This window comes from Rhipicephalus microplus, chromosome 5, assembly GCF_043290135.1.
Source record: "Rhipicephalus microplus isolate Deutch F79 chromosome 5, USDA_Rmic, whole genome shotgun sequence".
NCBI lineage: Eukaryota > Metazoa > Arthropoda > Arachnida > Ixodida > Ixodidae > Rhipicephalus > Rhipicephalus microplus.
In genome coordinates this window covers 34,287,579-34,312,871 of record NC_134704.1, presented here as the reverse complement: position 1 = coordinate 34,312,871, position 25,293 = coordinate 34,287,579, and the positions used below count along the sequence as shown (strand labels likewise).

Below are 25,293 nucleotides of genomic sequence, written 5' to 3'. Positions count from 1 at the left end.
CGAAATTAGGGAGACGGAAAAAGAAAAGGGGTAGTGAGAGTTGAGAGAGAGAGAAGGGGTGGGGAGGGTTTCCGCAGTCAAGCCTCCTAAAGGGGGGAGAAGTTTCAGCGGGTTCTTAATTTCACGGAGGTGTGCCGGCGGAAAGATTAAACACAGCGACGAGAACTGTGAAGCGTGTAACCTCACTCGGTCACCATCAGTGGCAGCGCGGTTCATTCTTCAACTCGACGACGTCGAACCGCTTCGCTCTGTCTCTTTATTTATTTAGTGCCTCTTTCTCAGTTTCGACCTTCTGTGTCTGCCTTGTTTTTCTGCACCTTCTTTATCTATCCTCGCACTGAGAGCTCGCGTTTTGTTTTCTGTGTCTTCGTCGAATTCCACGTGCTCACCGCAGCGACCACCTTTCATTAGGGAGCTGAAACTTTCGGCAATAGAAATGAAAAAAAAAGGGGGGGGGGAATTGGAACAGTGGAGAGGTGATTTGAATAAAGCTGACGTAGGAACCTTAATGATTGAAAACGAGAAAAAAAAAGATGGAAGTGAGAGTTCTGCAGTGAGAATACGTAGAACTAAATAATAATGATTGAGGATAAGGGATGGATTAAGGGGGGACCTGATTTTGCACTGCCTGTGTGATCGGCCCTATATTGACCGAGTTACGACGTTATCTGATGACGTCATGTTAGTGACGTAATGCTGTTTCACAAACGTCTGACATTCTCGCCGCGCGCATCTTCACCTTTGTATTGGGAAAAGACTTCCGGAGACTAATTGCCCAGCAACGGCGCCGCCGCGTCTTCCCTGCACCTTCAGCGACGGCGTGCGTCGGGGAAAATGACCTCGATGGTAGGCGTACGCCGAGAAAACGTTCGACTGCTTCAATCAATCAATCAATCAATCAATCAATCAATCAATCAAAGAACTTTATTTTCACCAAAAACAAAAACATTTACGGTGAAAAAAGGTGGCCGGGAAAAAAGCTGTCCAATGACAGCTTGACAAAGCCCCAGCCACCCATCGGTGGCGAAACGACAGGGTACAGCACCTGATAAATGTGGGGGAAAAATGCATAATAATAGTCGCTAAACATTTTCAAATTGATATCATAGTGCATTCACTACGGGCACAGGTGCACTACAAGGTCAAATGTACCTAATTATACACTTGCTAAAGATACACTAATTATACACTTGCACTTCGGCAGCTGTCGCTCGACCAGTGAGAAGAGTGGTCATCGGAGTCACGAGCCTCACGTATTTTTTTTAAGAGGGGCTATCGTCCCAAAATCACCATATGATAATGAGAAACGCCGTAGCGTAGGACTCCGAAAATTTAAACCGCATGGGTTTTTTTTTTTGCTTTTCTTTAACGTAGGAGGCTGCGCTGCCCTTCTCTAAGCCTGAAGAACAGCTCAAGCTGATCGACAGAGCTTGCAAGACGGCAAAGGCCACACGGGCCCTGGACTGAGGCTCCACCTTCACCGAGGAAAATATTTGTAATAAAGTCTTCAATTGCATTAACGTGCAGCCAAATCTGAGCATACGGGCCTACAGCATTTTTGCCTCCACCAAAAATGCAGCCGCCGCTGCCGGTATTCGATCCCGCGACATGCGAGTCAGCAGCCGAGTGCCTTAGCCACTAGAACGCCGCGGCGGGGCGCAAGTCTCGCGTAGCCGGCGAGCACGGAGTGCCCCGCGCTACGTATTGAGATGGCTGCAACACCGGGCACCCTTGTCGTCCGCCTAAGCTTGCGAGACCATCAACGGCACCCTGTCAACCCCTTCACGTGAACCACGAGCTGGACTGGTCCGTATGAAACTCTTTGTTCAGATTTTTTTTACCCATTATTTTAATATACCCAGCTTTAAATATTCAGTTGTGTGCGCTGCGTCGCAAGTGGAAGTTCAAAAGTACGAGCACAATCTTTTTGTGATTCTTTCTTTGTGTTACTTTTGATTTCCATCATGGTTTGTTTGTCCCGCCACAGTGGTCTCCAAGGTACTCGGCTGCTGACCCGCAGGTCGCGGGATCAAATCCCGGCTGTGGCGGCTGCATTTCCGATGGAGGCGGAAATGTTGTAGGCCCGTGTACTCAGATTTGGGTGCACGTTAAAGAACCCCAGGTGGTCAAATTTTCCGGAGCCCTCCACTACGCCGTCTCTCATAATCAAATAGTGGTTTTGGGACGTTAAACCCCACAAAATCAATCAATGATTTTCATCATGTTAATATTTTATTTAGAAACCGCGTTGTGTATATTTGTACTGGTATTGTGCTCTTGGAGCATAGTTTGTTTCGTACCTGTTCTTTTTATCGTGTTTTTTTTTTGGTCTCCTCTTAGTTAATGTTTGTAAGCTCCTGTCCTAACCTTGTTCTAAATTAATGCTCGTTTGCTTTTAATCGAATGCCCGTGTCTCCTCTATGAGCACGTCAGTCAGACTCAAAGATCACTACACGTGCAACACCGCGCGGGTCGACCGATCCGCAAATAAATTTGCAATGTACCACTTGAAGGCCTTTCAGGCGTCGCAGACCTAAACGTAAAGTGGAAGCCTGCGAGTATGCCGCACGCCGCTGTTAGATCGGCGGGGCCTCACCCGAAGTGTGTTACACGGTGGCTTGTGACGTCACCGATTTTCGTGATGTGAGAGTTCGTGGTGACGTCACGTATGACGTCGTCAAGTGATGATTTTTTTTTTTCATCACTCATGTTGACGCTGGCGAATGACTTTCGCGTTTGCCGGTTGGGCATCTAAAGATTCCGCCCTAAAGAGACCAAGTGCCCTGCGATCCTTTTACCATCCCTGCTTCGCTTTGGTTCGCCCGCAGCTGTACAGCGCCGGGGCGATGAATCGAAGATAGGAAAGCGGTCTCTGTTTCCGCAAGCGCGTTCTCGTTCATTAGCTAAATCTACACCACGGCGCGGGGAATTCGGTGCTGGCGACCGACACCAGACTGCTTTCGACAGAGCGCACTGGCTGGAAAAAAAGTAAAGGGGTTAGCTTTTTCGTTTCTCCCTACTTCGATGTATTACTGCACGCTTATTTGCCTTTTTTTTTTCTCTCTCTCTTTCTTTTCTTCCTTTCGTTCACAACTTTGGCGTTCCCCATCACAGCTTTTTTTCTTTTTATTCCTTCATTAAACTATCCTTTTCTCGGCCCAAGCTATAAAACGTTTGAATGCCCTCCTTTACCTGCTTTGAATTAATGATTTCGATGCACCCGTATTTGCTGATTTTGAAAACAGCAAAGTCTTTTTTTTTTGTAGGTTTCAATATTGTCTGCTACATTATTTCATTTTCTTGCGCGTATCATTCAAGTCAGTGTGTAAAAAAAAGTGATAAATGTGCACAAAGTTCTTCGGAGACTCATGGTTGGAGACACTCAGAGTGCGACCACTAGAAATAAAAACGCAGAATATAATTTGTCTCTAATTTACGCTTCCGCGTTCTTGTAAAAATATTTCTTACTGGCCGTTCACGGAAAACTTTTTGCGTTCACTTGGGCTTAGTAGGTTATCTTTTCTTTGCTCGCCTTAGAGGGGCTATATTCCTTTACAGCCCTCTTTTTGTACCTGTATAGGCACAATAGACCCTTTACTTTTCGTATTCGCTGAAAACCAGTAATTGTTGGAGACAACGCCTCGGTACCTCCAAGTCGAAAGCCTCACTTGTCACGTCAAACACTCAAAGAGTCCGGCAGCGTCGACGAAGTTGTCGGTGTCGGCACCATCAACACCAGTGGTGCAACAAATCATCAGCCTGTGATGAACTCATCATAACGTCACAGCGAACCAAAATTGTTACGTCATCTAGACGTCACTCAGCGTAAAGAAATGGGGAAACAGGAAGCCATCACGGCCTCATCCTGTGGCGTCAGATGACACAACGTCATCTGATCGGGTTATGACATGACATCGATCTTCGTCAAAGATATGCCGATGCATATCTTTCAGTCGTCTCAGGCTAATGCATGAAAGACAGCGTGCCTTTTTTTCCCCTTTTGTTCACATCAGCGAAAAAGAACAAAGACTGCCCTGAGAAGCTCATTTGGTGATTACATCCAAACGCCCTTGAGACGTTGTGACATAACGTTATCCTGTAGTTTCCAAGCTACAAGTCAACAAAGCGGCCATCTTCCGCTACCGTTATCCTGCACTATACTTTGCTTTCTACAGAAACAACCCGCTATCGAGCGTTCAAACGATGTCAACAGACGCAAAGCTTGGAAGCGCGAAACGACGACGAGCTAATGTATGCGCCAGACTCGACTTCGTTTCATCCGAGTGCGAATACGCAGGAGCCAAACTCAAACTCGTAACCAAATTGGCGGGCCTATTCGCTTTCCAAGTTACCACGCACTTTCCCGCGCGCCGCACTCTTCCGAGCATCGGGCGCGGTGCTATGACGCTCTTGATGAGGTAGAATCGGATCGTCTTCTCTTCAATTGGGCGAATACGTTATGAAGCAAAGAAAAAAAACACACAGGCTAACGAACGAAATCTCTAAAAAAGGCTGGAAGGATGAAGGTAGCAGTATACGGGTCGCCATAGTTGGAAGTTGTGAAAAAGTAGGAAGCGGGAAGAGAGTTTTTTTTATTGTTACACAAATTCGATGAGAACCAATTTCATTCGCAACAATAGAGGGACCCCCTCTGCGCTACTGCCGTTTTTCCTTCGATATACGCACACACACCGAAGTGAGAAGCCTGGCTAGTAGACAGGGCAGCTCCGTCTTACCGTTGGCGAAGCAGCTCACGGAGTGGTTTCTCTCACTTGATTCGTCAGAGAGTGTCGAATAAAAAAAAAAGGGGGGGGGGGGGGGGGCGAGCTGCTGGGAACCGGACTGCCTTCAGTCGGGAGCTATAGTACGTATGTATATGTAGGCGCGGCACCGGATATATATTCGAGCTCCACTTATATAGGCGCGCACCTCAATGGCGTGAGAGACGAAAGTGATGAGACCGGCCCAATGAAATGAAACGGAAATAGTGCGAAAGTTGGAAGAAAAGTCCTCTTCGCTGCTTTCGGCGAGAAGGCGAACAGAGAGAGACTACCGCATACGCATCCGTGCCTTCTCTGTCTCATTCGGCAACTCCGTCGCCTTCTCTGTCTTGCAGGGTGTGCACTTCGCCTCTGTACCATTCGTTACTTCTATTCTTTCAGTGAAGCTGCCGTTTAAAACCCTAAAAAAAATCTTTTCATTTGAGCTACTTTTTTTTTACCTTTCGTAATCACCTATAGGTTCAGGTATCGAGGGCGCAGTTGTTCTTGATTCGCTCCTGCACACGTCCCTTTGAAAACTGCGCCCAATGAACTTGAAGGACGACTTCTTTTAGCCGTAATACATGAAGTAAAAGTACGGTAGTGCACTATGTATGATGATAGTTTACGAAAGAATGGGCTTGATTTTCGTTTAGGGCTTTAGAGGCATCCTGCTTTCGACGTTTCTGGAGTGATACAACTAAACTGGCGAAACGAACTTTTAGGCTAATTAATGAGGACAGCCCAACCGCCAAGAGTGAAGATTCGTGACGGTGGAGCTCTTCACGCACACCGTCTTCGTGCGGAGTGAGCCCAAATATTTAGAGCGTTGATTGCAATATTTGGCACCGCACACGTGTCACACAATGAGGTGTGTCAGAAGTGAGAGGGTTGTTCCCAGCCAATAATGTTCGGGCGTATCACGTTAAGTGGTTATTAATCGGTAAAGCGAGCAGAAGAAATGTCCATCACTCCAGTCAGGCGTCATGCTCGGCTCTTTCGCATCGTGAAAGCAAAATTAAATTCGAAATATGGTCAGTCGGAACTGAACTCCGGATTCCCGAACGCCAGTTAGTGAAAGCCATCTCCTGAACAAAAAAGTGAAAGTGTCGCCGAAAGTGATCGTCCGAGAGTACAATTCCTGCAAGGCCAGAGCCTACAATGACCGAAGCACTCGGGAAAGGGCGACAGACGTCTCTGTCGATATCGTCCGTGTGTGTGTGTTTTTCTTTCTAAACACTGGTACTCCCCATTATGAACTAAACGGTACCTCTGCCACCGGAAGCCATATCACCGTCATAGTATCTAACAGCACGACTAACGTGGTTCGAGAAAAGAAAAGGGACGCACGACAAAACGCCGTGTTGTGTGTCTGCTGCTTTTCTATGTCCGTGTTAATCGCACAATCAGTCATGATGAGTCATAACAACACACACACGTTCTATTCTAGCATGTCACATTATCGATATGTATTTACGCGTATAGCTCACTCACCAGGGGTAAGTTGCGAGGCGCCACTGGAGGGGCAGGAAGACGGCGACCCGTCTCCACCAGGGGGCGGACCCGTCCCGTCGAGGCCCAGGGCCTGAGGCGCGGCGGCAAACGGGCCGGCCGCCGCCAGGTACGTCGAGTAATGCTGGTACGGGCCCCAGTGTGGGTCGGTGCCCAGGTGCAGGACTTGGCTGGGGTCTGGGTACCATGGCAGACAGAGAAAAATTGCAGGTGTTAGTCGACAGCAAAGTTATCTTCAAACATGATCGCAAGACCAAATAGGCATATCAAACATTGCTATCAAAACACAGTGTTTTCTAGCATCGCTTAAGCCATGCTGTATGAAGGGATTCGATGTCGACAAAAGATGTTCATTGAATTCAATTTCCGCGTTGACTCGCCTACTACCATCACTCGCTATCACTTGATAATATTCGTGAGTGGTCTTCGTTGCGGCTAAGGCTGGCGTAATATGTCTTAATGATTGTTGTCACTATATCGTGTTATCAGCTCTCGGCTAATGGCCATCATTGCCTCACGTCAGCTCAAAGGCGGTAAATGGCGTTATAACAACAATGGTGTATAGATTCAATGCCAGTCCGATGATTGATTCGGTCATTTACCAAACCTTCTTGTCGCATTGTTTCATTTTGCTAACACCGTCAAAGAACGGCCGCTCCCAGGAGTGAGAAATCAGATCAGAGCCTTCGTTATACATCTTTTACGCTTAAAAGCAGGAAGAAGTGAAATACAATTTTGGTTGTATAGCATCAGAAAAAACGTGGTCAATTTCTAACTCTGAATTTCCACATTATAAATGGAACATTTCATTACGAAGCCACATGGCGTAGTTCCAACTTGACTTTTTGTCACCCCCGCAGTTTCGACCGTCTTAGCGCCTGCCCCGCCGCGGTGGTCTAGTGGCTAAGGTACTCGGCTGCTGACCCGCAGGTCACGGGTTCAAATCCCGGCTGCGGCGGCTGCATTTCCGATGTAGGCGGAAATGTCGAGGCCCGTGTGCTCAGATTTGGGTGCATGTTAAAGAACCCCAGGTGGTCAAAATTTCCGGAGCCCTCCACTACGGCGTCTCTCATAATCATATGGTGGTTTTGGGACGTTAAACCCCACAAATCAATCAATCAATCAATCAATCTTAGCGCCACAACACAGCTACCGACGGGCTCCTTGAGGCGCAAAAAAATGCACGACCAGGACTTGTGTTATCTGACGCGAACCAGGCGACGTCGCGATGACCCAACACATTTACAGCCTCGTCGAAGGCGGTGAGCCGAATGTGAAAGCGGAAAGAATATGCAGCCCTCGCATTTACACTCTTTCGTGCCGCCCCGTTCCGTTATCGACGCTTTCGCTGTTCTCCGCATTACAGGGGATATTCGCGCGCGCGCATGATGCATCGCTCGCAGCCGAAGCTTTTGAACCAGGCTTGTCTCTTCCTTATGGTCTTCCTGGTCCAGATAATAATCCTCTGGACACGCGAGCGCGCATACGAGGGCGAAGCCCGCAGGGCTCACCGCTGTATAGCAAAGCCTGGTACCCGCGTGTACTATACATTATATACGACCACGGGCCCTGCACAGCGCTTGGCTGGGCGTGCAAATGTTTGCCAAGATCTCGCCGACACCTCGCGTCGAAACACCGGGCACACCGCGTATCGCGCTTCTCCGTGGTTCATGTGTGATTTTTTTTTAGGCTTGTCCGTATCACGTTTTCTTGCCGCTTTTATACCTTATACCCTTTATTTCTGTTCCTTTCTCTCGTTTCTCACTGAAGAGCTGAGTCGCAGGATAAAGGGGAGAAGGAACGGATGCCTTGGTTCCGGCATGTTTGCAGATCTCGGAAAGCTCCCCTCGCATCCTGGGAGCCGCCGGAGCGCTAATGATAATTTTTATTAATGTCGTCGCCCTTATCCCTCCAGTGTCTCCCTCCGCCACCTCCATCACTCCATCTATTATTCTAACATCTCTTCTGGTTAAGCTGATGTTTTATCCTTTTTTTTTTTTAGGTCGCGCTTTTTTACTGGGGTGAGTGGCTGAGTTCTTGCATGTCGATGTCTTCGCCTAAGCGGCTTTCTCGAATACATGCCATCAGCCACTCTCCTTTTTTTTTTTCGTCGCCAGGGTTGCAAGTAGCGCGATCGGGAAGCCGCCGCCACCACCACTACCACCGCACATAGCCCTCAAAGCCCCTCCCACAGACTTCTATCCATTTTTTTTTCTCACCCTCTTTCTCGACTGCGCTGTAATCCTGTCTCTCCTCTCGCTCCGCTATGCAGTCTTTGTCATAATGTATTTATGTATTTATGTTTTTGCGTGCGTGCGTGTCAATGCTCGATGCATTAGGAAGAGTTACCCCCCCATATTCGGCTCACCCCGAGCGCTTTGTCTCGGCGCGTGTCAAATTATTTAGGATTTCAGTCTCGGAGCATGCGCAGTGAGACACCGACGCGTGTGGTGCAATGTCCCCTTCACCCGGCCGCCCGAAAATATTGCCTTTTTTTTCCCCGAGACGGTCGCGCTGAGGAGCTTACATATATTTTTCATTCTTTATATTTTTTTGTTATTCTTCATCGCTACGGGCTTCGTACCGTTTGACACAACGCTCTTTTTGCAATGCCTCGTGCACTTTACCTTATCAATTGTCTGCTGCTGCTTTCGCAAGATATTCCTCCATGTATGCGTCCCGGGACCTCGCCATCTTTTACCAAGACTCACTCAAAAATTTGCTGCTTCCTAACTACACGTAATTACAAGTAATGTGGTGTCGAGGCCATTATCACGCTCTTTAGTACTGCCACTTTCCATATCTACTTCTGTTTCTGCGTTGGGAGCTTTCCGATAAGACAACGTCGCCTGTATGCGTATACATACTTGTCGCTACAGGTGATAACCTTCCTATTGTTGCTGCTTATCCTGGGTGTTTTACATCCTATATGATTATGAGAGGGGCTGTGGTGGAGGGCTCCGGAAATTTCGACCATCCGGTGTTCTTCAACGTGCATTGACGTTGCACAGATACTCGTGGATGTATCATTCTCACCTCCACTGAAATACGACCGCCGTTGCTGGGGATCAAAGCCGCAGCCTGCTAGTTATCAGCCGAGCCGAGCGCGACGATCACCGCTGTATATACCCCGGTGGACGCTGTCGAAACGGACGCAGTACGGCGTGTATTGTATAATGTGATAGTTAGAAATTAGTTTACAGCGCGTTTTGCATGGCCGAGTAATAACACCGCGTAATCTGAATGCACTCGTTCCTTCGTTTAACAAAAACTAAAAACAAGTACGTAAGGAACACGATTTTCGCTAATTGGCCGCACCTACTCCAGTTCTCCCACTTTCGTTCAAACGTTTTACGCTGAATCTGCGTTCTCGATTTCACGTACGTGCTTAGAACAGAGGTTAAAAAAAAAAGTACCCAGACTGTGTTCTTCCGGGAGATGTCTTTTTCAGCTCGCGAACTCTTCCCTCGAAATACAAAGAAAAAGAGGAATCTCGAGCGGTACAGCTAGCGCACGTTGCTTGGGCCACGCCTCGCTCTTTTTACCCTTCTTACCCCTTCTTTTAATCCTGCAAAAGTTGGTCTACCGTGTGCGGCTAAATTATTCGTTGCGGCCGTAAATCTCCCCGATAGCCGATCATGCGACAACTCCGACGCCTGCGAGCGCTACACGCCTGTTCTGCGCTATGCACTATACACGACGAAGTTGTTTGCATAATTGACGCTCAGGAATTGAGCTAAAGAAAAACAAACTAATAAAAGGTTTTCGGCGTAGTTCTCTATAGAGCGTACGCTTTGGAAGCTCAGATTGCCACACGTGTATACGTACACAACATCGGCAAGCGTACAGTGGCACGACCAGAAAAAAAGATGCGTATGTATACACAAAGAACGGTACAGCACGTGTTAAGCGCCTTTATACCCTTTACCGCCAGTGTCGTTTTCTTTCATCATTACTCGACTCCCGCGCAGCCACAGTCCCGCCTACTGCCTCGACTCGCCTCCTTTTATACTGATAGACCGATTTCCGTTTTTTTTTCTGCGAAGAGAGGTGTTCATTACTCCTGATTAGATCCCGGAGCGTTAAAGAGCGCCCTCTGTCGCTAATTACCACACCACCCCCCCAACCTCAGCTCGTCGTTCTCTTGCCCACCGTTCTTGCCATTGCCCGCCTTTTGAGTAAACCTTGCACATACTCCGGTAGACACTGTGTTCTAACCCGGTCCTACAATCCGTGGCTGCTACTCTTCTTTAGTAACCCGCCCGATTCTTTTTTTTTTCGTTTCTTTCCTGTTTTTGACTCCTCTGTTGCACAGTCTCCGTCTATGCCACTTCACTTCCAGCAAGCTCACAGTTTGTTTGCGAGAACCTTCATTTATTTACCGCGAAGTAAAATCAGTGCCGGAAACCAACGCCCTTTCGGCGAAGTACAGTTGGTGCCGAAGCAGTATAGTCTTCTCCGCGCACCTCTGTTTATTTACTTTCTTTTTTTTTTCATGCAATCCCGAGAGCCCACTGCGGCCGATACTTCGAACTCTTCCCTGCTTTGTTTTCCGCTCTCTCAGTCCCTGTTCTTACTTTGGGCTTCCTAACGCGCAAACCCGCATCGACAGAAGCTCGTTCTAACCTCATCAGCCGATTCTGCGCATGTTTGTCCCGCTTCTTCACTCATGCACACCATTACTCGCCCCGTGCTTTGTTTATTCGCTTTTCTTTAATTGTGTGTTCTCCATCCTCTAAAGTCTCCTACAGTCTGCTTTCACGTTTCACAGTGTAACTTCGCGAGCCCGGATCTCACGCTAGTATACGCTCAGGCATAAAGAGAACTTAGCAAAGCATAGACAAACAAGGTAACAAATATTTAAAAAGTGCCGCCACATCCACGAAGTGAATGATGATGAGTGGGCGAAGCTCCGGAGGTAAACCTGGTAAACCATGAATCCTCCGTACATTTTGCCCACTCGATTTTATTGCAACGCTCCCCCTAGCGTACGTCGCCGCACTATATCGAACGATGACACGCGCCATATGTGGCATCATTCCTATTTTATAACACCTCGCATCTTTCATAATCAACTACACGTACCGCCGTCTAGTTTATAACATCTTGCATCTTTTGCATGGACGGACGGACGGACGGACGGACGGACGGACGGACGGATGGATGGATGGATGGATGGATGGATGGACGGACGGACGGACGGACGGACGGACGGACGGACGGACGGACGGATGGATGGATGGATGGACGGACGGACGGACGGACGGACGGACGGACGGACGGACGGATGGATGGATGGATGGATGGATGGATGGATGGATGGATGGACGGACGGACGGACGGACGGATGGACGGACGGACGGATGGATATGGCTGTACCCTTTAGATCGGGCGGTGGCTACCGTAATACTTAATGCCGTCAGCTACAAGTACCGCCATCTAGTGAACACTGCAAGAACTGAACGAGAGGTGGCTACATACAGGGGACGCCCAGCCCACGCCTTAAGGAGCTTCGCTCTTAAAAAACATGCGTGGAAACTCCAGCAGCGTAGAGTAGCAGTCGTGTTACCGAACGTGTGGGAAAGAGTGTGTGGAGAGAGTGACTGTCGAAACGAACAGCGATTGGTTAGGAAGGCGAGCACGCGGCTCTACAGCGTAACTGCGCGCATTCGGAGTTCGCGGGAATATGTTTAGGCGTCTACAAACCTTCAGTTTAAACACGCGTTCAGACTACAGAGACTCGCTCGCTAGATTCCGTGCCGACCGGTTGTGCACCCGCGATCTGGCCGACTGAGTCGCCCTACGCCATCTCCTGATGCCGACAAGAGCTTCGAGTCGCTGAGTGCTGCCGCGTCCTCGGACTTCTGCGACCGTGTCCATCTTTCCTATCTTCTCCTTACTTCCGTATTTGGCTGTCCCATCGCCTATTTCTCTTCCTGCTCCTCTCTTTATACCTATACGTTTAATTCCTCCATATCCTTTTTTAATCCCTCCCTACCCCCATCCCCTGCGCAGAACTGTGGAGGTGCCCTTCATTGAGAGAGAGGCAGAAACGGAACTGCGCTTATTTCTTCCTTTCCCCATTTCAAAACTCACTTATAAAACACGCGTTCAAAGTAACGAAAGTAGAAACAAGCGTGGAAGCTGCAGTGGTGTGCAGTAGCAGTCGTGTCTTTGAAAGTGCGGGAAGGGTGCCCGTGTTAAGAGAGTGGGCGTCGAAATGGACAGTGATTGGTTAGGAGGCGCGCACGTGGCTACAACGCCGTATAAAGCAACTATATACGTGCTTTATGGAGGCGAGGATGAGCTGGGGGGTTTGTTCGTGGCGACACTCCTTCCGACGCCAATGAGGCTTCCCAGTCCTTCTTACGTCATAATGCACAGACTTTGCTTTTCGTTTAGGATTGCGGCGATGCGGCGTCTTAGAAGTGTGGCAGCTTGGGCTAGCATGGCATGACGATAGTTATAGCGCGAAAACAAAACGACGACACAGAGACAAGAAGGACGCGAAAGACACGCTCGTGTCTTTCGTGTACTTCTTGTCTCTACGTCGTCGTTTTCCTTTCGCGCTATACATATCGTGATGCGGCGTCCTTTTGGTGTTTGTTCGAGAAGTTCTTTCAATTTTTGTATTTTAACTTTGGCTAAGTATTATTAGTTATTTTTTACACTTGGTGCCAAACACTCGAGCAGTTGGGCGCGATCTCGCATAACAGTTTTTTTTTTTCGGCCTGGCTTTTATACGACCACAATTCTGTTTTTTTTTCTTCACTTGAAGTTTCTTGCAGGCATGTCGAACGAAATATAAGCATTTGCCAATGGGATGATAAAGGTATTTTTTCTTTCGTTTCTGAGTTTGCGTATGACGGTTTTATGTCCTGAACCCCGTTTATTTCAACAACTTGGGACTTTTTATTCGTGTCGTCATATGACACAATCGTACGTATTTACGTGCGTGCGTACGTGCGTCTTCCTACATAGTCCATTGTTTTACTTGGTTCATCCTTATTCAGTATTTGCTCGTTGACATATTGCAGTTCCCTCACCCACTCCCAATTTTTTTTTCATGGTTGATGCGCACATCGTATGTACATTGTTCAACGCATGTCCTCATTGTTTTGCTCGTTGAATCTGTGCGACCATGATTTTCGAAGGCACCAGCCTGCATGCATGCGATTGAGTTCCCGGTGAAAAAAAAAAAAAGAAACTGAAGTTTGGCTCCTGTGCCCTTGTTGCGTTTTAATTTCATATAGAATGATTTTTTAAGGGTTCTCTCTTTGGTCTACCGCGTACTGTGAGAAGGTGGCTGGCAGAATTCACCCTTTTGTTCTTTCTTTTTTTTTCTCTTTTGCGTTGGTCCTTCGCGAGTGGCGAAGATCGCTAAGCATGACAAAAACAGCTGAGGGAATTTCGGACTTCGCAGTTTCACGGTGTTGCGTTACACAACCAGAGGAGCCTCAAGATTATGAGCAAAAAAAAAATAGTCTGGTCTTTATGTCAAACATTTACTCCAAACTAGCTTTTTTTTTTATTCCGAATCTGCGATTTCGGTTGGATTATTTCGGTATAATGCTTCTTTTTTTCCCCCACCAAGTATACCCGCGAAAGAAGTCACTTTAGTTTGTGATTTTCACACGCACCCCGAGTATGGATGTGTGCGATATTTCGCCGCACAACCCTGTGCTTGCCCTTGTTTCAATATTTTTTGCTATGGCACGTGTTACGTTCTAGGCAAACGCTTTACTTTACATTCTTCAGGCATTCATGCACTGAAATTTCCACAGGAGTTTGACACTTGCCGAAACATGCAAGCTGTGATTGGCAAAAAAACAAGAAAAAAAAACACCCTAACAAGCTAAGTGAGCCCTGTACTGACGTCAGTGCGCAAACAGAAGTGTTGAGCGTTACAAAAATGCAATAAACAATGAGCAAACTGTCAAAATTCTTGCTTTCTATATAGACATAGCTTTCTTTTCATGAATTTCCGCACGTAAGACTTCTGTTACGTCAGTGGATAATAGTCGCCGGGAAGTTTGTTTCTGCTGTTCTACCGATATTTCTAACGCACTGCCAACGAGATAGTTCACAGACGCCGACAGACAATGGACGACAGAAGGGACAGTATTATAACAACTCCACATGCTGTTTAGATAAAACATTCGTCGTCACAAAAAGTTCATTGACTTCACGCAGGTAAGCTGAATGAGATTTTATGGCAACATATACGTTAGCACGTTAGCACTTCTTAACGATCATCATAATACCAATTTGTTGTATAAATACCCACTTTGTCTAAAGTAAGTACGTATACGTACCAACTTGCCAAGCTTTTTGCGCTGATTGTAATACTGATTCATCTCACTGTTTGATCGTCTGCTCTGCTCCTCTTCCTTTCCTCGCTGACGTTTTGGAATTTTTCTCTAATGCCTACTTTTTTTCATTTTCCTTGATTCGCTGAACTAATTCTATATAGTGTCCAGCAGGGTTCAAGAGCACCGTCCGTTCCCGGACACCATCTGTCTTTATTGTTTTTCTTTATATTACTCCGCCATCTTTCCATCATCATTCTTTGTTACAACTCACCCCTCGCTGAGACTCCGCGTGAGTCGACCAACACGGTTTGCCGAAGTGTCCTTTTAATAGTAACAGATCGCGGCCCGCAGTTCGACACCACACTGCTCGCTAACAAGGGAAGGCGCTTTGAAAGTGAATGAGTGTGAGAGTGCGTTAGAGGAAGAGTGGGTCGGTGTGTGTGAGACCCTGAGGTGAAGAAACAAGACCCGGCCGAAGGCGCCCTCCGAAAAACCGAAACAGCAATGGTTTCGTGAGCGCAACATCACGGGCGCTTTTAATCTGCCGACAAGGGGCAGCAGAGGACCTGCTGTCCACTGGAAACCGAAGACAAAAGAGCTTACCGGAAACTAGGTCTTTCAAATTGCTTTCGGAGGTACCGAGGCGAACAAACCATATCATTCAGTGGGGAACACTGATTTATTTTGCAGAGGATCTCAGTCCGCTTTATACTCCTTATTCGAAGAGGATGAACGTGCTCAGAAATTGTGACCTCTTGGAGAGGATGTTTGTGTTTTTGAAGCGCGAAGACCGACCGAGGGCCGAAGATAAGTGAATTGAAAATTTCTGTTACTTCCAACACCCCGACGCGATTAGTCGAATACAGTTGCTCTGATAAGTTTGCATAGCGTCTGTGATCTAAATCGCAACTGCGTTATACATAAAGAAGAAAACAGGACATGTGTAGCCCGGAGTGATAATGTAATCTCGAAGACTGCTTGAGGAAAGGTAATGCATTGGGGTTACCACTACGGAGTAGTAGCAATCAATGCTACTAAAGAGAGTGCGCCATAACAACTGCTTTCACGTGGTGTAGGCGAAGTCCAAGCCGTGCTGATTGAACTAGAATTAACAGTTAGAATAATAAACGCTATGTATACTGCGAACTCTACAAAGGGAAAAGGCGTAAAGAGATGTTAAGCAAAATAAGGATGTAGTTGTGTCGTAACCTGCAGTGCTAATATAACGTGTTTCCAATATGTCTTACAAAATATATCGGGGGCACAACTTACTCAGGCTATATACTAACAGCATGAAACACGGTAAACGTAACCTTAGTTGACGGCCCAGCACGCAAAATCATGGCAAACGTACAAGTTTCAATAATTCACGCTTGAAAATTTCGGACAAGTATGAAAAAAAGAACGCAAAAAGTCTTGGTCCCATTGAGAAAACTGCAGCATACACACACGCTGAAGAAGCGGCGAGCGGCCGCCGGGGTAAAATACTTCATCGAGGGCACAAAGGACACCTTTCGAATGAAATGATCACGCCACCATAGCTTCTTCTTTTCCTACACATCTTCTCTCCCCTTAGAACAACTTTTCCGTTTCTTTCTTTTCTTCCTTTATCTTTCTGCGGCTATTTTACTTGTCGTTTTCAATAGCGAGCTGTAAGGAAGGCGCCAGAAATGGGCGGCTTCTTGGGGTTAGGGACGCAGGGTGGAGAGGGGAGAAGATGTGTGATACTAAGGAGTTCTCGAGCAAAAGAGAGAACTGTAATCGAAACAAAGCAGCCATTAAGTTTCGATTGGAGCGAATGAAGAGTAATAGGACCGGGTTTCACAGCTCACGACGCGCTCGTGCCGGTACCTAGAGGGGGGGGGTGGGAGGTGCTACATTGAAGCACCAGTCAACCCCACCCCCTCCTCTTTCTACCTCCCCTACCCCGTTTCGCCCTCCTTGCAGCACACTTTCTTTAGTTCTCCACTGCTAGCTTGTCTGTGGCTCGTGCGTCTATCTTCCCCACGCGCGGCCTTCCCTTAACTCGGCTTCGTTTGTTCATGAGCGCATCGCCCTGCCGGTGCAAAAGGAGGTACCTGCTGTAGCTAAAGCAGGCGGCGGCGGCGGCGTGTTTTTTCACTTGTTATACGACGCCTGAAGGCAGTGGCCGCGCGTACGTTCGTACACACCTCTACCTTTCTCCGCATAGAGAGATTCGGTGGCTCCCGCCTGACTAGTTTTCAGGACACTGAGTTCAGAGAGAGAGAGATAGAGATACGGGAGAAAGATGGAGTGTGTTGGAAGTCCTACCAGGGTCTCTCTGTCTCCCAAGCTCCCAACAAGCCGTTGTTAGAGAAGAAGAGGTTCGTCTCTTCCTTTTGCGTCTACGTTTTTCATTTCGCGCTACCAGAACAGCAGTATATATAGTCGAGGCGCTGCGTCGCTTTCGGAGAACATCTACAAGGCCTCCTTTCCTGAATTCTCTCTAATGTTTTCGCCTTCCCGTTGAGAAGGAGGAGGTCGACGCGGTAGAAGCGTGAGCGAGGTTTCAGGTAATTTGATTTTAAGGTGCGGTGATCTATGTACTGCTACCGGTTCCTCCCCAGCTGTCTCTCTCTGTGTGTAGCCGGAGCAAAGCAAGGGTGTGCCGGATCGGGGATGTCTATCTGACTTCGGTGAAGATGAACTGGAGCTTGTGCCATGGGCTTCTTGCGTGAAGTTTACAGTTCTGTTTCGCTGAGGGGGATGGGGGGGGGGGCACAGGCAGAAATTTTGTCAAGATTCTTTATCAATGTGGTGGCTGGCAGGGATATTCCCACCATCTCGAAGTTTCTCGCCTTTTTGGTTGGCAAGAGTGCTTCTGCTTGCGTCTACATTCGGCACTCTACGATATGAGCTCGCAAGCGGCAAGTTTGTTGTAGGCGTTCTATCTGCGATCATCATACGGCAATAAATCTTGGCGGCTTTCAAGGAAGTCATGCTTTGTTTTTCTTTGTTATGGCGGCCACGTGAAAGCTCGATCAATGATTTTCTGAGAGAAGTACATCCTATGAGTGATATCACCTTATTCAGAACTACGGAAGCAGTATAAGCTGCTCATAAAGACAGCGTCGATGTTGCGTGATTGTTAGTAGACCTGTAAACAACATAGCAAAAGGTAAATAAAAGTAGCACTGCTTTCCAGATAACCCAGCTTTCCAAAAGCGTCTGCAGAGGGCACAGCAGTGCAGGAGGCCCGAGCGAACAAAGAGTCTTGAGCACGTACAGTCTTGCAAAAGCACCGGCAGACCTCAAAGCTTCCCCGCAACGACCATAAACCTCAGGAGGCTTAACGGTCATTGCGGCAGAGCTTGCAGCACAATGAACGGGTCATTGTGTGCTCTCAACGTGGTGGGCCATTGTAAGGAGACGTTGGATTCTGCGGGCTACCGGTCGTTTGTTACTCAGTCCGTTCAATGAGGACAATTCAAAAGGAAGAGCTCCGGAGGGTTCACTGCTGAAGGAGCAATGATAAGCCAGAAGAAAGAGAGTTAATGAACGCTATAAGGCAAACAGGGTGGCCAGTGCGATATAGGTTTAACCTTTTTTCCGTGACCTGGAGAGAGACTCGTAATTGCTATGCGGATGGAACGATGACTGATGGTTGAGAAGAACCTCGACAGTTCCGTTAAACAATGCTTAGCTGTGCGTAGGTTCAATGGGCGCGCAGTCGTTTCAACGTTGCTCAAGAATCACGGCGGGCGTAACCCCCCCCCCTCTCTCTCTCTCTCTTTCTCTCTCTTTCTTTCTTTCTTTATAAATGACAGCGTTTGTGTGATCAACCACGAACATTGTTCTTTCTCATGCATGCTCTGTATATTCTACCTGAGTAAAGCATACACAGTCGAACCCACACTTATCGAAACCACATACTGCATAACGAACTGCTGGGTATATATAACATTGCTGAAGACACTTTGAATATATTTTCGATGCATTATTTTGTATATCAAGTTAAGCCGCATCGACTTGGAACATTTGCGTGAGATCCTTCGTATTTGGCTTATCTGGGTTAGACTATACAGGCGTCTGCAAGGGCTAGGTGCGTTAGAAGACTATGAAGGGACTTAGTCCAAGAATGACGAGAGAGCGAAAAGAAATTACACAAGTAAAAAAGCGGTAGATGCAATAGGTGCACAGCTAAGTTCCCCGCGAAGTCGTAAGTCCACAGAGCCACGCCTGCAAGCGCAAGAGCACAACGCAGTGAGCCGAGAAAAGGCGTGGTCGATGTTTACGCTGTCTCTTGACAGACAGAGGTTGGTCGTCTAGACGGGTGCTTACGAACAACTCGAAAATCTTGACCATCGGAATGTTCTACGTTCGTGGAAGGCTTAGGTCTGTGACTGCGTGCGCCTGTGTTGAGCGCGTGGGATGTCTGTGTCGCTTGATATTGATAGCTTGCACGTGACGTCAGGGACACACGTTTCTGACGTACCGATACTTCAACGTGCTGGTTCTTATGACATAAAGAGCAGCATTACGTGACGATTGACACGTTACAAGAAAGTAATGACGTGGCCACAGTATGATTGGTCTCTGTGTGTTACCAACTAAATAACTTGCATGTGATGTACTGCTATCATTAACGTGACATCAAAAGCGCGGTGTCCCAACATGCATTGCTCCAGCATGACACTTTCAGTGACATCAATGTAAGCCATCTATACTATGCGCAAAAATTGGCTCCATCAAGCGCTGGTCGCGTGTCGAAAGCCCAGAGTGGGGTTGTCATCGATGAGTGACGCCCATAAACGTCGGCAGTACTCGTCTGGTATCCTTCGAGAAGACTACAGAGCGTGGCAGGCGGGCGACGCGCTCTTGACAAATGGACCTGCCAAATAGGCCGCCCCCTCCTATTTCGCTGTGACTGCTTCGGTCCAAGCGGGAACACTCAGCGGGAGGCAGCACACCGTTAGATGAGTGGACGCTTTCCAGGTCTCCGTTGTACTTGTGTGTGCTTGTGTGCTTGTGTGTACTTGCGTGCTTACCCGTACGATGGATTACCGGTTTTCTCCAGATGGGGCTACCTTCCCGGGAACCTTTAAGGCGAAAGATCTGCATGCCTCATCAAACATGAAAAGAGGCTATCGGCGTAAACACCAGTGATGCAAAAAATCGTCATCGCGTGATGACGTCCCCATACGACGTATACGACCCTGGAGGTTACACGACGACGTCATCACAAGACTTCCTCCCTTGTTCGTGTGTGGGCTGATCACGGAGGCTGTTGGAAATCCCGTTAGGTGCATGCATAAAGCTTTGAAGAAGGGGCTTGGAGGAGCAATACGGAGAACGAGAATGAAAAGGAAATGGCTTTCGCCTTGTGGTTGTCTTAGGCGATTGAATTCGGAAAACTGTGAGTCTTCGTTCTAACTGGTTTGCTTTGGTGAGATTGAAATTCATGTTACCTAGACTGCTTCATTTCTATACGTTCTGCAGTACAGAAAGAAAAAGCGGTTATTCTATTCAAAAACAAGAATCGATTACTGTAAGAGAAATTCGTGTTGCGTTTCACCTAGCGGCTGTAGACACGGACAATGAAGTGAGCGAGCGAGCGAGCAAGCGAGCGAGCGAACACTGAGCTTATGTGCTACCACTGAGCTTTATGTGCTAGTAACACTGAGCTAGTTAAAGCGAGTAACACTGAGCTTTATGTGCTACCAGAATTGCACCATCAATGCTTGTTCTAAAGCTCTCAAATTTGTGCCGGACGCAAGGAAAAATCTTCAAAAAAACGTACCCTCACCGAGTATGCTCGTTGGTAATTAAGCACGCTAATTAGACGCAAGCTAGGTTATGGCGAGCTAGGCGATGTCGTTATCGAGTCAAAGGAAGCGATCATTGGGGCATTACTGTCAACAGGAAATACGCAAGATTGAGATGAAATTCAAAAAAAAAAACAGGGCGAGAACAACAGGTGGGTAAGTATTTAGGCTGCTTGGTTGATGATTAGTGAGTCTCTACACAACTGTCTGTCTTCTCCGCCATCTGCCCGATAACGTATAGAAGGGCCAGGGTAGGGGCTAGTTGGTTGTACATGGTTGACACACGCGACGTGCTAGAATTGAACACTAAAAGACACACTGAAGCACAGGTAGGACACAAAGTTCACGCTCGCGTCTGCTTCAGTGTGTCTTTTAGTGTTCAATTCTAGCGTGTCGTGAGTGTCAACCGATAACATATAGCACTTAAGTGCTTAGGCTGAGTCTCCTATTTGCATTTGAAGTTCTGACGGCCTAATAAAAAAGGTAAAACAAAGGAGAGGAAGAACCGCTTATTTGCAACTCTCTGTGAACAAGCGAAATGAAGGACGTGATTCCTTCAACCTTATTTACAATCACGCTGACTTCCTATAGCTCGCACGCGCGAGGCACTTCCCCTGCAGACTGTTTTCCATTAAACTCTCATTTCTCCATTGCCATGACGTCATATTTGTTGCATCATTGTGGGTTTTTTTTTTGTTTTTTATTTAAGCAGCCATCTATCTCTCTGGGCGATCCCCGAAGTGGCGTCGGTATCGTCCGCTCAGAGCAGCATTAATAAGACTGTCCGGGAGCTGCGAATAGCTGTGCGCGTATCGGGGATGCAGCGTGGTAAAATCATACAAAGGGGAAAACACTAGTAAAAAGAATGCAACTCCCTGGTTTCCATTGTTGGGCAGGGAGATGCTCCCTTGAGCTCTCGATTGAGAGGAAACAGAGCGCAAGCCCACCGGCCTTGCCAGATTGGAGCAGCAATCCGAGTCGACACACACACACACCCAAAGAAAAAAGTACCGGCGCAACTCCCCATGCCCTTTCCCACACCCAGCATCCTTCACTCGAATGCATTGTGAATCGTATTCACACAAAAGAAAAGAACCTTTTGCTGAAAAGTTCGTAAGAGAACATTTTAAGCCAATCGCGATGCAGTAGTGACACCGGCTTACGGATGTGAAAACGAGCTTGCGAAAGCCAAGTTCTGCTGATTCGGCCGCAATTTCGTGCGTGGCCCGAACGCAAGTCGAAATCACGGCATCGCCACCGCGGCGTGTCATCCTTGCGGCAGCTGCTTAGCCTCCGCGGTTTGATGTTGCGCTGATTTTGCAGGTATTCTTAGAAAGTGGTCGAATGAAGACAGTGGCGCAAATTTTACAATAGTTTGTGAAAAAAAAACTCATAAGGTCCATCATTTATTAACAATAGACGACTCGAAGGTGAAACCCATGTTTTAATAGCGAACCTGTTTAAGCGTGAGGTTCGCTACGAGGTGTAAACAAAAAAACTGTCATCATCTTGGACGGCCCATACCTTATTTGACGCCTTGCATCGACTTGACCCTGTATTCTCGGCGCATAGCACGCACAACGCCTTAACTGGGCTTGCGCGCTCTCTCTTCACCCTCTTCTTCATCTCCTGCTTCGTTCCCCGCACATGTGCTCCCGGCACGTGCTTTTAGGATGGGTCGATTTATCCGGCGTGGGATGCCGTAACTTTGATGGGCGATGAAATCACTACACAGAAACATAACAAGCAAGGAAAAGAGAGAAAGAAATAGAAAAAAAAAGATGAAAGATCTGGAAAGAAGCAGACAGAGAGAGCAGGGGTAGAAAGAAATAGACACGAAAGAGAAATAGAAGAAACGGAGAGCAAGACACATAAAGAAGGAATGAGAGAAGGGGGAGAGAGGAAAAGAAAGAGAAAATAAACACGAAAGACCGCCCAGATTCGCTGTTTCTTGAGGTTTGGCACGACTAAGGCGAAGATATCTTAATATTCTGGCTCCCGCAAGCCCAAAACCGAACACACATTTTTCCTCTATATATCTTATATCGGAAGCTCGTATACCACAAACTCGTGATGTGATGCTTGCTTAAAGATTATACATCGAAGAAAAAGCACTGTATTTACGTTTTACTACCAACCTGAAAATCATCAGTGTTAATAATGTAACTGATTGCACACATTTTGAATAAGCAGGGTGATCATGACGTTTGTTTACCAGGACATAGAGATAGCGCTGCGTGTCTAAAGTGACTTCATCCAAAGCCGTGGGGAACTAACTTGGTGAAATGCATGCTACTGCTATGTTCTATTGAGTACAATAGCAGTGTCCGAATAGACACTTATCAAGTGTGAGGCCCACGGGACGGCTATATTCTCTCCCATAGTTGAGTACCAAGTACTCTAAATTGTTAACCCTTTTTTCTAAGCACACTTTGCCGTGCGCACGAGCCCCACGGGACGGCTCTATATATGCTCTCTTATAGTATAGAGTACCTCGTACTCTAAATAGTTAACAACTTTTTTCTAAACAAGATACAAACGAGTGCCGCAGAACCCCTATATACTACCCTCAATCGTGAACATATGAAATTCGTGAGCTTTTCAGTGCCGTCTTCACAAGAAACTGTCTGTCCGTCTCTCTCACAATCACCACCGTAAGGAAAGAAATGCATAACGCAGTGGTTTTCTTAGCGGCGCAGGGTTTGAAACAAGGCGCCCATCGCGCCGCGAGAACATGCGCCTTAACCAGTGGGTCACACGCATGCTTGCATAATGTCAAAAATTACACTATTTGCCGGGACCATGTGTACACAATTCCTAACGTGCGCGTTCAATAAAAGCGGACTGAGGGTCTTATAGTGTCCCATCCGAGTCTTGTGTCTCTCAGTGCAGCAATTGGCATGCTCCAGTAGGAAACGACACTAAGACCCTCAGTCCGCTTTTAGTGAACGCGCACGCTACGAATTTAAGGGGCGAAGCTTCTTAGGCCGTGAGTCGATCCCTCCCTCCTCTGTAGTAGTAGTAGTAGTAGTAGAATAATTAGTAGTAGTCGTAGTAGTAGTAATAGTAGTAGTAGCAGTAGTAGTAGAATTAGTAGTAGTAGTAGTAGTAGTAGTAGAATTAGTAGTAGTCGTAGTAGTAGTAGTAGTAGTAGTAGTAGAATTAGTAGTAGTAGTAGTAGTAGTAGTAGTAGTAGTAGTAGTAGTAGTAGTAGTAGTAGCGGTGGTGATGGTGGTGGCAGTAGTGCGTTCAGCTCTGGTGCACGCGAGTAGATGGGTAGTCAATGAAGATATAAAACGAAATTATCACGACGATAATGCCCCAAATGTGTGAGGGTGCGTATTTCAAATCTAGCGGTGGATTCACGACAACACCGTGTCCTTGCTAGCCGATCACAAACCCTATCGCGATTACAGGTTTACTCTCCGACGGTTTTCGCAGCATGCAACTGGCTGAAATTTTCTTCTCCTCCGTAGATGTGTCGTTCCTCCCTCACCCTCCTCCGAAAACTTTCTCTCGCTATTTCTTTGCTCTTCTAACTTTCAATCTACCCCATTCCACTAACCCTCTGCAGGGTGACGTACTGATTATTCTAAAGTGATTATCATCAGCCTCTCATCTCTCATTTGAACAGTGAACAGTGAACAGTGAACTTTATTGACATCATGTACATAGTACACAATGCCGGAGGCCGGCAGAAAAAGCCATCGCAAGGATAGCTTGACGAAGCTGCGGGCCCCCGTTTTGGCACCAGCGTACAACGGTGTTCTCAGTACATAAACAGACAACAACAATAACAACAACAAGAGAAGGAAAAAAATATGTACTGAACAGATAAATCACTTAGTACAGGGCCCGAAGGAAAATGTGAGCCCACTACAAATAACCACGTCTTGCGTACAAACCATACACAAAAAAAAATATACACCAACGGATGTACTAAATAGCTCAGTACATATAGATTACCTTCATAATACATGCATACAGATTAACATAACTTTGTAATTTACATAGAGTACACTATAGATATATAATTGCACAAATCATTCAATACACGACCGAAAAAAATTATGAGAAAATATGAGAAAATATGAGAAAATATGAGGTGGTTACAAATCGCCATTCCAAGGACGACTCGTAGATGGCAGGCGTGAAGAAATGGGCAATACGATATCAACCCATTGTTATAGTAATAATTATTGGGTTTCTCTTCCCCAAAATTTGGGCTTTGGAATTTAAGAGCGAAGCTCCTTGGGACTTAGCCTTGTCGGAGTTCGTCACGCTACGCGAAACCAAAACTGCCCTCCTGCACAACGAAACACGAAAACATTTGTGTATGTGCACATCAGTCAAGTATATGACAGATCAATGCATGACCACCCCTGCCGTCCGTTTATCATTTATACTAGTCGGCGACTGCAACGTAAACATTATGAACCTTAAGACCTTGCTTCGCGCGCTCGTCATCATTCACTTCAAGGAGGTGTCCGGATTTTTTTCTCCTTCCTTCTGCATCTAAAGTGATCTTTCGCTGCCTCCATGATAGAAGCATTGCAAGCTATTCCACTTCACGTCGCTTTGTACTGCCTTGAGTGTCAGCGCGCGCATTCGAACAAGCGATGATGTCACGCGATGACGTCATGTCACGTAACGAGATGCCATGATGACACTATAGACTTTAAGTGATCTGCGACGCCACAGTGATTTCATATGGCGACTGATCACGCGGTGGTTATTTAGTTATTTTTTTATCCCTCGTGTTCACGCCCAGCAACACAGACGCCGACGGTCAATTTTCATATTTGATGAGATATCTTGAGTTTTTGCCTTCAAATTAACGCATTTAGCGCAATTAATCAGCTCGGGTGTCACCGGAATGGTTCTACTGTATCTCATACCTTAAGATGAGGAAGCGTGTTATAT

General features: G+C 47.0%; 1 protein-coding gene across 2 annotated transcripts in view; it reads right to left on the bottom strand.

Moving 5' to 3' along the window:
• Nucleotides 1-25,293, bottom strand: part of LOC119174734 (uncharacterized) — a 138,990-nt gene that overhangs the window by 5,575 nt on the left and 108,122 nt on the right. For both annotated transcript variants that reach the window (XM_037425767.2, XM_075895185.1), the window contains exon 4: nucleotides 6,255-6,449. In XM_037425767.2, coding sequence (XP_037281664.2) covers nucleotides 6,255-6,449 — 195 coding nt within the window. The remainder of the gene's footprint in view (nucleotides 1-6,254; nucleotides 6,450-25,293) is intronic.